Source organism: Ctenopharyngodon idella, chromosome 19 (assembly GCF_019924925.1).
Source record: "Ctenopharyngodon idella isolate HZGC_01 chromosome 19, HZGC01, whole genome shotgun sequence".
NCBI lineage: Eukaryota > Metazoa > Chordata > Actinopteri > Cypriniformes > Xenocyprididae > Ctenopharyngodon > Ctenopharyngodon idella.
This window is the reverse complement of record NC_067238.1, coordinates 11,984,346-11,998,204: the sequence shown is the minus strand read 5'-3', so window position 1 is coordinate 11,998,204 and position 13,859 is coordinate 11,984,346. Positions and strand designations below refer to the sequence as shown.

Sequence of the window (13,859 nt, the reverse complement as noted above, 5' to 3'; positions counted from 1 at the left end):
AACATGTGAATCGCTACACGTGCTGGACAAAAGCCAAAGCATGCTGCGCTCCCATTGGCTGACAGATCAAAGGCGAGTCGCTGATTGGACAGAAAGTGGAACCAATCCCTAAGCATCCGAGTCGTGATTGGTCGGCCTCATGTGTTTGCACACCCTCCTCTTCGCACGTGGCATTCGAGTGGAAAGGCAGATACTACAGATTGAATCACGTTATAGAGATGGTGCTCATTGTTCCACATTAGCAAGAGTTTGTACCCGTGACAGTTTGTTAGGAACATAATAAATTTACTGTCGTGGCTTTATTTTAAATGACCCTCAAATTGTTTTAGAAGTAACGACAGCAACATGTTACTCTTAATTAAATAATATTAAATTAAATACATTTAAAAAGCTTAAAATATAAAAAGCTTTTCCAAGGTCCAATGCAACATATATATATATATATATATATATATATATATATATTCATTTATTTATTTTTTATGCCTGTAAAAATAATTGTTTTTTTTTTTTAGTTCCCTCAAAATTTAAAAGTAAAGCTAATTCAAAAACTATAATTGTATCTTATTAATATGCTAAAATAACACTGGTGTCATGAAAATGCATTTTGCAAGAACTACATTGCATCCCAAAAAAATACCCAAAAAAAACCTTTTAAAAAAGTCATTGCATAATCCATTCAACTACACTTCAACTTTTAACATTTTAGACTTTCAAACGTTGATCACTATCAAAGTTTGTGTTTGTGTTTTCTAGCTGATAGCAGAACTATGATTGTTAGTATATGACAAAAAAAAGAGAAGGTCAGCTCAGGACAACAAGTGCTATTGGCTCAGTTTCACTCAAAACAAATGAGCTTATGAATCTGCTCCCTGTGGTCAGTGAAATTACCAGGAAATATTATCCACAATGATACATTACATTGCTCTGTATTCTGTGCTTTGGCTTGTTTCATGGTTATTATGATCAAAAGGACACTGTCAAGAGTAATTGTGAGTCTTTCAGGGCAGATGGATTAATTATGAGCCAACAGCGATATTCAAGTAAGAGCGGTTTCTACTTAAGACCTACTGTGTGAAATAAAGAAATTTGCTACATATTTTTGATAAATTCTGCATTCAAAATCAGATTACATTTTGATTATTATATTGAAATGACAGAATTACTGTAAATAGAGCCTTTAATTTAATAGTTTTATTCTCTCTGCTACTTTTGTTTCGTTTGGGGTGACATGCCTCTTGAACAGCATCACATCACACACACGAATGCACTGAAAGCTTACATTCACAAAACACACTTGGTCAATCTTTAAACCGTTGAAGGTCACAGACTCCAGCCTCTCTGTTGTTGCCCACCTGTAGGTCAACAGTCAATGCACAGTATATAGGTCACACGTTAACCATGATCTACATTCTCAAGACCAACTTGCCCTCACTCACACCATATTGGTGCTAAAACAAAGAACCACGGGATATTGACCTGATAATCACAACTCTATGGGAGGCTGGACACATTAAGGCCCTTATTGCCATGTTCACAGCAGGAGAGACAAACTCATCTGTAGCGGATCAATTCACTTGCATTTTATTAAGTCAAACATATGTATGAGTTTTTGCTGACATCAGTGTTATTTTAGTATCACTGAGATATATAGGTTTTTTTTTAATATTTTGAATTATTTTATTTTTTTCATATTTGTTTTCATTTCAGTTTTAGTAATTGTTATTTTGCTGTGTTTTTTAAACATGGTAGTATAGTTTTTATTAATTTTTATTTTAGTTTTATGTTGTGTCCCAAATTATGCACTATATACACTATGTACTCATGAACAACAATATAGTGTATGAATTTTATAAGGTAATTTTGTCATTCAACATAGGAGTCTGACAGCTCCTCCCTCTCCACAACGTAATTAAAGCTGTGACAGCTGAGTATTTATACTATTATACCTATTATTCTTATATTTACACTATATATTATTTATTTCAGTTAATGTTTATTTTATTTTTAAAGTAGCAAAAATGTTTTCTTCTTTTTTTCTTTTTTATAAATTGTTTTAGTTTTAGGTATACCTATAATAAACCTGAAACTTACATAATAGTTAGTCCTAATAGTGAAAAATGAAAGATTTTCATAAAAACTTATATGTAAATGGAATTATGTATAAATAAATAATGTACGTATGTATGTATGAGTGTGTGTATATATATATATATATATATATAGTGCTGTCAAACTATTAATCATGATTAATAGCATAAAAGTTTGTGTTTACATAATATATGCGTATATACTGTGTATATTATTATGTATATATAAATACACACATGCATGTATATATTTAATAAAAATATATTTATATATAAAATATTTATATATAAATATTTAATATTAATTTATATTAAATATTTAAAAAATTATAAATATAAATATATAAATATACATGTATACATGTAAATATTTCTTAAATAAATACATGTATATATGTGTGTGTGTGTGTGTGTGTGTCTGTGTGTGTATTTATACATACATAATAAATATACACAGTATATACACATATACATACATGAACACAAACCTTTATTTTGGATGCGATTAATCACGATGAATCGTTTGATGGCATTAATATATATATATATATAGTTTAACATGACCTAATGAGGAATAAATGCAGGTTCATGAAAAGCATGTTGTGAAAAGCTTCTGTGTCAGAAAGAGCCAAATAACATCATAGAGTTACAAAATTTGTATATCCTCTTTACTGCATAAGTTAAATTCATCCTTGTTTTTCACTCACTAGTTCATTGTTGATTTCACAGTGTTTTTGCATGAGAGAGAGGCACAACCCAGCAGCCCATCCCCCTGGTTTGGATACATAGAAAGAATATTGTGAACCCTGTGGCAAAATGTCACATGACTATACATCTTGGGACCTTTTTCAGGGCATCGCTCAACATGCACTATATACCAATCAAGAAAGCAGAGCTTTGGATACAATAATTATGTTTAAAAATAGGAAATCATTTAAACGTAGCTGTACATAAACAACTCTGTAGTGAAAAATAGCTAGTGTGAATGACATTGTTTAGCCCCAAAGAAACTGATGCAACAGGAGTGGCATTTTTTTTTTTTTTTTTACTAGTTAGACTTAAATGCAAACATTACTTCATGGAAAGCACATCACTTCAACCAGTGCTGAGGCCCCATCCATAGCTATACATTGAACCTAATGACCCTCTAGAGAGAGACCCATCCCCCATGTGACATATATCACAGAGACCTTGAGCTCAGTGAAAGAGCACTTACTATAAGTTCCTTCCAGTTCAGCTGTGCAGTTCAGCTTTTCTCAGTCTGGCCACTGAAGCATACCAAAATTTCAGACTGAAGAAATATATATATCACACAAATCAAGGGTTGCTTTAAAATAAACATAAATAATTATATAATTTTGTATTATTTTATTAATGATTAGTTTCTTCTGGTAATAAAAGTATTTTAAAAGTGATTGCACGAGAATAGGCAGTTTACCTATTAACTTAACCTTACATGATAAGGTTATCGAATACAACACTATTGCTGTGGTATTTACCAAGCCACTAGTTAAAGCAATTGTCAAAAAGGTGAAATTTTAACTTTTAATGTTATTTAACAATATTTCTGCTGCAATAAAAATTTTAAAAATGTACCGTGGGCTGAATATGTCTGAATACTCAATTCTGATTGGCCGGAAGGTGTGCATTAGATTGATGTGCACTTGATTATGATTTCACTTTTTTAACTTTAGTTAGTGTGTACTGTTACCGTTTCAGCATAAACAACGTCTGCAAAGTTATGACGCTTAAAGATCAATGCAAAGGAAAGGAGATATTTTCTTTTACAGAAATCGCTTTTTAAGGACTACAACGAGCTTCTACGGAGCCCCGCATATGACATGCAGGAAAGAAATAGTAGGCTAAATCGTGCACACGATTTATTAATTCGTTCCCTCGATTTATAAATCACGTGCACAGCTTCTTCCCGGGTTGGTGACATCACAAACCCTAAATTTTACATAAACCCTGCCCCCGGGGAACACGCAACAAAGGGGGTGAGGCTATGTTGGGCTGCTTTAAGAGTTGCTTTACAAACGAGGGTCAATTCAACCCTGGATTTGCACAAAAGATTAACATGACGGTACACGCTAGTCGATGAGTTGAATCAACTCCACAACAACTACATAAATTTATCCACTAACCATTCAGAAACTCCATATGCATTCTAAAAGTTGTAACTTCTTCCTGAGTCTCTCCATCAGTGTCCGACTCTGGTTTGAACAATGTAAGTAAGGCTGAACACTGTTACTGACAATCATCATTTTGGCTGCGTGAGATTCTCCAGCTTTGTTGTTGTTGCGCAACAGAAGCACAAGCTGTTAAAGCTCCGCCTTCTTCTGGAAAGCTGGCTGGGAGCAGCAGCTCATTTGCATTTAAAGGGACACACACAACAAGGGCGTGTTTTTGCTCACATGCAAATAAATGATCTGTGGGGTATTTTGAGCTGAAACTTCACGGACACATCACCAGAGACTTATATTACATCGTGTGAAAAGGGGCATAACAGGTCCCCTTTAAAACTGCTTGATGCACAGGTTTCAGTTCCAGTCAGTTTAAGCACCATTCTATATTAATGCACTGTTTTCATTGAAGCACACACACATCACTCGCACAAAAGATCAGAGATTGCACTACACATGCACAGAAACATTCAGGAGCACAGAAACGTATCAACACTGCCCCGCAATTTTTATTAATAAAATACCTTCGCTATTGAATCGCTACATTATATTTCTCAGCAACATTTCGCGTCGGGTGGTTCTTTGCCTCCATGTTGTGCATTAAAATCGTTTAATACATAGCTAGTCCTGGATTATACGTTACAGATATAACCAATTTTCCCTGGTGGAAGATTAGGTATCTTGTAAAGGCTGCACTGAAGCCACCAGGTTAGACACACTGTGATGTTTCAGGTCTGCATTCATCTAGAGCCATAAATTTCACTGTTGTTTGCTCAAGGGTTTGTCATTTATATGTCACCTAGTACATTTTTGACAAAGACTGGTTTAGTTTGTTTGTTTTTTTTAAAGCCTCTGGTTATTCCACTTTACCAGACAATAGTTTAGCAACACTGACCCAATATTTAACCAGTCATTTAAAAATGTAGTCCGATTACATAGATTAAAAAAAAGTGTGTAGACTTCAATGAATCACTGACAAGTCTTAGATTTTACAGGACCTTTCGCAATTTCAAAATGTTAACATGGAGAAAAGATTAATAAGATTAATGTGTGACTACGCCGTTTCCACTTTATGCCGCCTTTTGGCTAAGTTTGAAAACTTTGAGCTTTGTTTGAACTGGTTTGCTACTTTAAACTTCAAGCATTGCGCAATGTGCAAATTTTAACTGCTAGCATTGAAAAACTTTTTACATTCGACAAAACACAGATTCATATATATTTACAATGCATTTATTGTTAATGTTGTTAAATCAAAATGACAAGTTCTTATGATTTAACAATTTTTTATTATTAACAACAACATACAATGCTTTATAGCCTACAATATCACAACATCCAAAATGGAAATAGGGTGATGACAGAACACAGTCCTGCAATGACCTTTTGATGATCTAAGTGTTAAAATGTTCCCATGGATCTTTGCAAAACACCAAAGGTGCTTCTGAGGCAGATCACAGTGCATGACTCATCTGTTGGTCAACGTGAACAGTCTGTTTATGTCATCTTAACATCCAAGCCATGGATCTTGTCTTTGTGTCCTTGCTACGAAAGATATCTTTCGGGCCATCTCAGTGTTGTAGATTCTCTTACAGTTGTCGTAGCTCTTTCTCTGTCGCATACGACAGGGTTTCTCATAGTATCTCCTGCGTCTCACAGATTCAATTATTCCGTCCGAGGACAGCACTCTGCAGAGAAAAAGAGAAAGAGCACATAACAACTGCAAGATTTGTAAATATGAAATAGCCTAATGAATTATTTGGTTATATGGCTGAAAACAAAGCAACGTTTCAAATCAAATCCAATAAGCTTAAGTGTTGCAAAAGTAAGATTATAAAACCTATCCAAGGTAAGAGTTTTGATATAATCAGTGTTTTGATCATATTTTCAACTCAACTGCACCCTCTAAAGAAACTTATGCATTGATGCATCTCCCTTACAATTTTTCCATTGACGCTACTACTTTATTTCACTTTCTTAGAACTGTGACTTTATATCATTTTGTTTCACTTCATTTGTGCATTACAGATATTTTAATATTACTTGTTTATTTTCACTTATTTGACATTGCATAGTTTCTCATCAGAGCTCATGCTACACTGCAAACACTATGCAGTTTTGTCATGCCAATAAAGCACACTAAAACTGAATTTGAGATTATTAAAGACATTATTCAGCTATATACAAGGTCAGGCAACCAGGGTTATTATCGTTAACTGAAACTATTAAAAACATTTTTGTCAACTGAAAGCAGAAAAAAACAAAATATAAATATTCAATGAAAAAACGTACACTAATCTAAAATTGCCTGACCTTGTATCTTACTTTGGCATAACTGAAATAAGTTTAAGTTGAAGCGCTAATATTACTAACTGGAAATAAATAAAACCTAAAGCTGAACTTAAACTAAACCTGAAATAAAAACAAATGAATCCTAAATAGTAAAAAAAGAAAGAAAAAAGAAAAAGCACATAAAATTACTGAAAAATTAAAATATAAACTGAAAATATATAAAAATAAAAGCTAATTCAAAATATAGTTAATACAAACTATAATAGTATATAATTAATAATACTAAAACAACACCGCAGGCAACATTTGTCAACAAATATATTACATAAGGACGTAGACGCGAGGGCGTGGCCAACAGAGCGCATATAGTATAATCTGAAAACCACGCCCACCGGGGGGGGGGAGAAACAATCCAACCGTCTCCATTGACTTTGTATTGCGTGAGGCTGCCTCCTTGTCATTTCTGACTTATTACAAAAAACAGAACAATGTCTAAAAGCTGCTGTGTGACATGGTATACAGCAAACAAGCTAAAAAACCCAGAACTAAGTTTTTATAAGCTGTCGATCCAAAAAAACGAATGTTTAAGGACACAAAAGTGGATACAGGCAGTGAGACAGAGCGCAACGGGTCATATTACTATAAGAAATAAATTGGAGGGGAACATAATCAGCGACAGGTTATGCTAAACAAACAAAGAAAAAAAAACATTAATTATTTTTAACCATATCAAGGAATTATTTCACCTGTCGCCGAATACGTTCCCCTCCAATGCATTTCTTATAGTAATATGACCCGTTGTGCTCTGTCTCACTGCCTGTATCCACTTTTGTGTCCTTAAACATTCGTTTTTTGGGGTCGACAGCTTATAAAAACTTATTTCTGGGTTTTTTTTTTAGCTTGTTTGCTGTACACCTTGTCACACAGCAGCTTTTAGGCATTGTTCTGTTTTTTGTAATAAGTCAGAAATGACAAGGAGGCAGCCTCACGCAATACAAAGTCAATGGAGACGGTTGGATTGTTTTCCCCCCGGTGGGCGTGGTTTTCAGATTATACTAAATGCGCTCTGTTGGCCACGCCCTCGCGTCTACGTCCTTGCGTAATATATTTGTTGACAAATGTTGCCTGCGGTGTTATTTTAGTATTATTAATTATATACTATTATAGTTTGTATTAACTATATTTTGAATTTGCTTTTATTTTTATATATTTTCAGTTTATATTTAAATTTTTCAGTAATTTTATCTACTAAATATATATTTTATATTATGGGGGTCCATCCTTAGGTTTGCTCAAAGTCTTGAGTGAGGGGTCTCTGGGTCTGCAAGGTTCGGCAGTGCATACGATACATCAACTAAATGACCTACTGAAAACTGATCAGTAGATCAAAGGTAGGTCTACATAATTTGACATGTTGTGTGGTGATGTGATATGGTCACATCACTTATAAGAGCTTAACTAAAAGATTTACAACGACATTTCTTGAATATATAGCTGATAGAAGTTAAATACCTGCTCAGAGCGCCATATGCCGCATCAACATTGCCGTTCTGGACCATGACAGTCCGAGCGATGAATCGAAGGTGGTTCGCCATATTTCCTGCGTGTTACCGTCAATTTTGCTCGGGTGGAAATGCGATCTGTTGAACAGACAGTTCCTGGACGTGAGCGCGCGAACTCTAGGTGGCGCCAAATGGATTTCAAAAATCAACGGTTGCGCTTGTTGGACGAGATGTGCTGTGTATTTCAACGGATCAGTCACACGAAAGAGCAATTAATTCAGGTAAATGTATTAATTAGATTGATAGACTTTTATAACTTTAACTTATTACAAAACAGGACGGAAATAAAGAGCTAAAGTTAACCATTGCCCAGTGGCTCAGATTAGGCTACATGAGGGACAAACTTGATGTCTATTTTGATAATTTTAACCATCTTTTTAAGTTTTATCATAACAGTATGTAAATTTTCACCTGGAGGATGACTAACAGGATGAACATTTAAATTAAGGACACAGCAAAAACCTATGAAATGATTACCTTTACAACAATATTCTCAGGAATGCCTTTTTGTTGATTAGAGGAAAAATTAAGATACACCTGGAGTATAAATAATAATAAAATGCTGTTGTTGTTTTTTTTTTTATCGTTTCTTTTTCATTTTAGAAGTTAAGTGCAGCCTACATAGTAGCCTACCTTTAAAAATAAAGCCTTCTCTACTTTTTTCTTTAGGCCCATTGAGCTCCTATTATGTTTTGTGAAACGAAAAGCTCTTCACATGGCATGTGGACTTAGGTCATCAGTGATTGTTATCACAAACTGCTCACTTAGTCTCCCAATAATTGACTTTTTATGTAGAAAAATTCCCCCTCCTTTCACTGTCTTTCCCTTTCATACATGAATTCCTCATCGTCTCCCAGATAATGGGGTCAGTAGTAGGTGAGTCTGGGATCAGGATTGTTTTCTCATTCAAATTCAAGTAGTTTTATTGACTTGACCACTTCAAAGAAAGATTTGGTGATGTGCTTTTAGGGGAAGCATTCAAAGTGAGAGCAAGAAAACAGCTTGAACTTTTGCCACTGTCTCCATTCTGGCTGAAAATATACAGTTTCTTTCTTTCTCTCTCACTCGTTTTCCCCCTCCGCTTTTCCTCTGTTCCATTTCCAGGGATATCATTTCTTATCCAGACTTGTTGAAATGTTCTTGGTAGGGGGGTGGGATCAGGGGGTAAAGGGAGAGAAAGGAGACGGGTGGGGAGCAACTAAGGAATCGACTGGTAATTACCTCCGAGCATTTGGAGAAGAGGATGTGGTTTCAGTTTACATGGCCTCATTCTTTCTCTCCTCCCTGGCTCCCTTTTGGCCACTCAAACACTCCATTTGCTTCTCGTCTCCTTGCTGCTTCTTTCACGCCATTTGTATGAGGAATGTGGAGACGTGCACAAAAGGAACAAAAACTAAATGAAGTGAAGCAGATTGGAGCAAGAGAGAGTGAATGAGTGGGTTTGGAGAGAATGGATGGAACTGATTAAAGAAAACGAATGATGATACTTCCTCGTTTATTAAGGTCATACTGAGCAGTTGGCAAAATTCATGTGGATATAATAATAATAAAAAGTTCTGATTAATGTGGTTCAGATAACATAATATGTTTAGTTTCTGTTGATTAAACCAATCGCCTTCATTGTATTGACTCAAATTTCTAATTTCAATGAACTCAAAATTTTAAGGCAACCAGCTAACTTTTAAAACTACAATTCTTTTTTACAGAAAAGGGCAAATTGAATGTAATCAAACAGAAATATTACTTTATAACTGACTATTATGAATATTATTTTACTACATTATTTGTATAAATATTGTTATAGCCTCAAAGTAGTGGTTTATTGAAATTTATTTTAAAATACAAAGTCCCTCAAAACTTTAGAGGAAGTCTAGATTCAAAGTCAGATTCTTGTTAGGCCACAGACACAGAGGAGTCTACAGCAGCGCTCAGCAAGAGACAGAAGAGATTTGAAGCTGTGATATGATTGACTGACAATGGCGGACTGTTGTGGTTTGAATACTAACAAAGCTCAGCATGAGATGCCTTTGTTGGCATGTTTATGAGGGAAAGGGGTCTGAAAAATATTGAGGCTTCCATGTATTTTACACCATTTCAATTTTTAAACAAAAAGTCCTTGTCTGACAAAAACTCTGAAACAATGGAATGCTTTCCAATTCAGCTGATGACAACTGAATGTAACTAAAAGTTAAATTTAATATAATATATTATTTAAAACAAGTTACTGCAGAACTCCAGATTGAGAGGAGGTCCATGAGCAAGGAGTCTGGTCTTGTCATAAGCATGCTGCTAGTTGCTTTGGATAAAAGCGCCTGCTAAATGAAATAACACGTATTAGGAGGTAATTGAAGGAATTAGCAGGATGACCCGATCGCTCAAGGCAAATGGTGGGGCAAATAGGGTTCTAGTTGGATCTTTACTGGAAGCACATTGTGCGCGAGCAGCGGCCGCCCAATGAAACGCCGCACAGACGCAAACGCTCCGGATTGGTCGAGAACTCAGCGCACATTTACAGGCTGATCTGAGCGAGAGAAAGACTGCTGCACGCCGGCAGATGAGAGGAGAAGAAACAACTGTTTGAAAGAAAAGATAAGAAGAAACATGGAATCAAACATGGAGCGAACGATTCCTGACTTTTCTGGATCCTGGAAAATGAAAAGTTCCGAAAATTTCGAGGAGCTTCTGAAAGCTCTCGGTGAGTATTAAAGATTCGTCATTATTTTAAAAGAATATGTTTAAGATTATTAAAAGGAGAATCATTTAAAGTTTTTAAGTTTAAACTCAGTTAAATGTGATCTTTGTATTCGTGTTGGTTTCATACATTTTTAAATTAAAATTACGTATTTTAATTTTATTTTTTTTTATTTGATCGTTTTGAGGCTTATAAGTAAAATGTCTGGTGTTGTAACTGCCTTGTAAAAAAGAAAAAAAAAAGTCTCATTAGAAGTTTGAAAAAGCATTAGCATAAGTGGTATATGTTTGAAATTATTACTTGTTTTGCAATATAAAATTAGCCATTTTGTTATCATTTTGTTATTTGCTATAAACCAAGCAAAAAAAAATAAAATAAAAAAAAATGCATGACTGCATGTCAATATCATTAATTATTATTATTATTATTAATATTATTTTAACATTACAATTTATTTCAATGGTCCACATTCTATAAGTAACTTTGCAACTACATGTCAAATAACTCTTTGGGTTAGTAGAATAAGTTGACGTACATGTACAAAGTTACTATTATTATGTCTTTTAGAGGACTATCAAAATAAAGTGTTAGCAGATATTAAGCAGTTAGTTTACTAATACTCACGTTGACATATAGTTAGTAGAGGGTTTAAAGTGGACCATCGAAATAAATTGTTACCAAAAACATACAGTTTGACCATAAGCACAATCAATGGAAAACTGCATGGAAAAACGTTATGCTTCACTTCCTCATGGGATTGTGATTAGGCTCACAAACCCTGAAACGGGGCCCCTCAGCCAGCCGTTTGGCTCTGCAGACACACCGTCCCTCGACCCCAATTATTCACGCCAAGGGGAGTTCAAGTAGACTAAGTATACTGTTGCCCCTAAATGAAACATAATAAATTCACTTTAGTGACTCGATAATTAAAAAAATATGTATTTTTTTGGCGTAAACATTAAGACTGGGATTCCTGATTTTGATCGCACAAATATGCAACCACTGTTTAAATGGTAAAACATTCCAGTGGAGATTGGACAGGCTCATTAAGGACAGGAAATTGGGCGTAGGAAAAATTGCTTTGGTTTCTGGTAATGATAGATGGCCTTTTAATTTCTTAGCACATTTGTTGGTGTGTTCTACAGGCGTAAACGTCTTTCTGAGGAAGATTGCAGTTGCAGCAGCCTCCAAACCAGCTGTTGAGATTACACAGCAGGGAGAAAGCCTCTCTATTCAGACCTCCACTAGTGTGCGGACCACTCATGTGTCCTTCACGGTGGGCGAGTCCTTCAACGAGACTACGGTGGATGGACGCCCGTGCACAGTAATACCACCCATCCATCCTTCTCTATCAATCCATCATTCCATACATCATATTTTTCTCTCTGCAAACTGCTACACATAAGCATGTTACATAAGACAGAAATATAATATTATAATATTTATTATCATACATAAAGTTTACTACAATATATAAATATAAAATATATTATTATTAATATTGTCTAATACTAAACTATATATTAATATATAACTTTATTTGATGGCGAAAGCTTATTTTTTATCTATACACAAAAACACTATGATGTATGTTTTCAGCAAACAATCCTTTATGAGACTATAAAGATATTATAAATTAATATCCCCGCTCTTAGTTCATTTCTAACTACTTCAATTTCCCCTCAGAGTTTTCCAAAATGGGAGACAGACAGTAAAATCACTTGTGAGCAGACGCTGCAGAAGGGGGAGGGGCCTGAAACATCATGGACACGTGAACTGACCAATGATGGCCAGATGATTCTCGTAAGTACACCACTTAGGCCAGTAGCATATAATATAGACTACAACCTTAAAATGCTTAACACCTTACAGTGATAGATGTTGTTCATTCATCCTCGTTATATTGATTATGAGTAGATGTTCACATTATTAGAAGTCACACAGCTCACATTTAGGCCACTTACAGTAAACAGGCCCCTCAATGTCTGTTTTTTTGTTCCTATATTCATATTTTGTAACTTCCGCTCAGTTAAATCAGTGTTGCGTGGAAATGAAAATGATTCTTCTTTGAATTCAGAGAACAATCTGAATATTTCACATGTGTTTTAAGCCCATCGGATATGAATCTTAAATTGTTTAAACAGTTGGATGCTGGTTTCTGATGTTTATTTTCCAGACCATGAGAGCCGGAGATGTTGTCTGCACCCGTGTGTATGAACGAGACTGATGGATACTTAGACCTCAGTTCATTCCATCTCAACTATGTCCACAGTGTGCTAAAATACTAGTTTATCATTGTACAAATAGCCTGTTCCTTCCACTTTTTATATGTTTCACATGTGCTAAGTTTGTGTTTTAAAGAAGGAGAGATGTTTGAAGGGTCAGAAGCGGTACTTGTATAAAGATGGTGTGAGTTTGCATTGTTCTTTTTAATGCATTATCTGAAATGTGTATTTATTGTTGTTGTTCGTGCATTTTATGTTGCAGTTTCATGTATATGCCACAATGTGGCTTATTAATCAAAAATGTTTTTGGCAATAAACCTTTATACAAATAAACCCCCAAAAATCTCATGACTTCTTCACTGTTATTATCTTGCCTGGATATATAAATCTCTTTGACACTGACCATGGTTGCACTTTTCTACTTATTTTCTGCCTCATTCCTTCTCTTCAAAGTGCCCTTTGTGTCTGTTCTTGCTTTCTGTCTCCTGATCCAACCACTCGACGGTTTGAACAACATTATAAATTTGTATTTCACGAGTGTACATCAATTTTTGACTTATTTCCTGGCAAAGAGTAATGGGGGAATGAGGGAGAGGTATGGAAAAAGTGAGTAAACATTAGAAAAGAAAAATGATTTCATATTTTGAAGGTTATATTCCCTCTGCTCTCTCTCCCATCTGCAGCTAGTTACTGCATGAGGTCAGTGAGAATGGCTGTCATTCCTCTTTTTTTTGTCTTTCTGCAGCTAGAATCATGATCCAAACTGTTGCTTTATGCTAAATCTGTGGTGCATGCATCTGGAAGCTTAATAAAAGTAT

General features: G+C 35.0%; 2 protein-coding genes across 2 annotated transcripts; one reads left to right on the top strand and one right to left on the bottom strand.

The window, feature by feature from the left end:
• Positions 1-5,487: 5,487 nt before the first annotated feature.
• mrps21 (mitochondrial ribosomal protein S21) lies at positions 5,488-8,930 on the bottom strand. Its single transcript, XM_051872403.1, has 2 exons — positions 8,075-8,930; positions 5,488-5,958 (listed from the first exon to the last, which is right to left on the bottom strand). Exons 1-2 carry the CDS (start codon positions 8,155-8,157, stop codon positions 5,778-5,780), a joined length of 264 nt encoding a protein of 87 aa, XP_051728363.1. The 5' UTR covers positions 8,158-8,930; the 3' UTR covers positions 5,488-5,777.
• Positions 8,931-9,880: 950 nt separating this feature from the next.
• On the top strand, positions 9,881-13,389 carry crabp2b (cellular retinoic acid binding protein 2, b). The gene is made up of 4 exons (XM_051872402.1): positions 9,881-10,819; positions 11,962-12,140; positions 12,503-12,619; positions 12,993-13,389. Exons 1-4 carry the CDS (start codon positions 10,726-10,728, stop codon positions 13,041-13,043), a joined length of 441 nt encoding a protein of 146 aa, XP_051728362.1. The 5' UTR covers positions 9,881-10,725; the 3' UTR covers positions 13,044-13,389.
• Positions 13,390-13,859: the final 470 nt, after the last annotated feature.

What these genes read in the sequence shown, in the direction of transcription:
- mrps21 (XM_051872403.1), bottom strand. Translation starts at nt 8,157, where the DNA reads ATGGCGAACCACCTTCGATTCATCGCTCGGACTGTCATGGTCCAGAAC. An exon ending in GCATATGGCGCTCTGAGCAG is followed by an intron (nt 5,959 to 8,074) that starts GTATTTAACTTC and finishes TTTTCTCTGCAG; the next exon opens with AGTGCTGTCCTCGGACGGAA.
- crabp2b (XM_051872402.1), top strand. Translation starts at nt 10,726, where the DNA reads ATGGAATCAAACATGGAGCGAACGATTCCTGACTTTTCTGGATCCTGG. An exon ending in GGAGCTTCTGAAAGCTCTCG is followed by an intron (nt 10,820 to 11,961) that starts GTGAGTATTAAA and finishes TGTGTTCTACAG; the next exon opens with GCGTAAACGTCTTTCTGAGG. An exon ending in ATGATGGCCAGATGATTCTC is followed by an intron (nt 12,620 to 12,992) that starts GTAAGTACACCA and finishes TTTATTTTCCAG; the next exon opens with ACCATGAGAGCCGGAGATGT.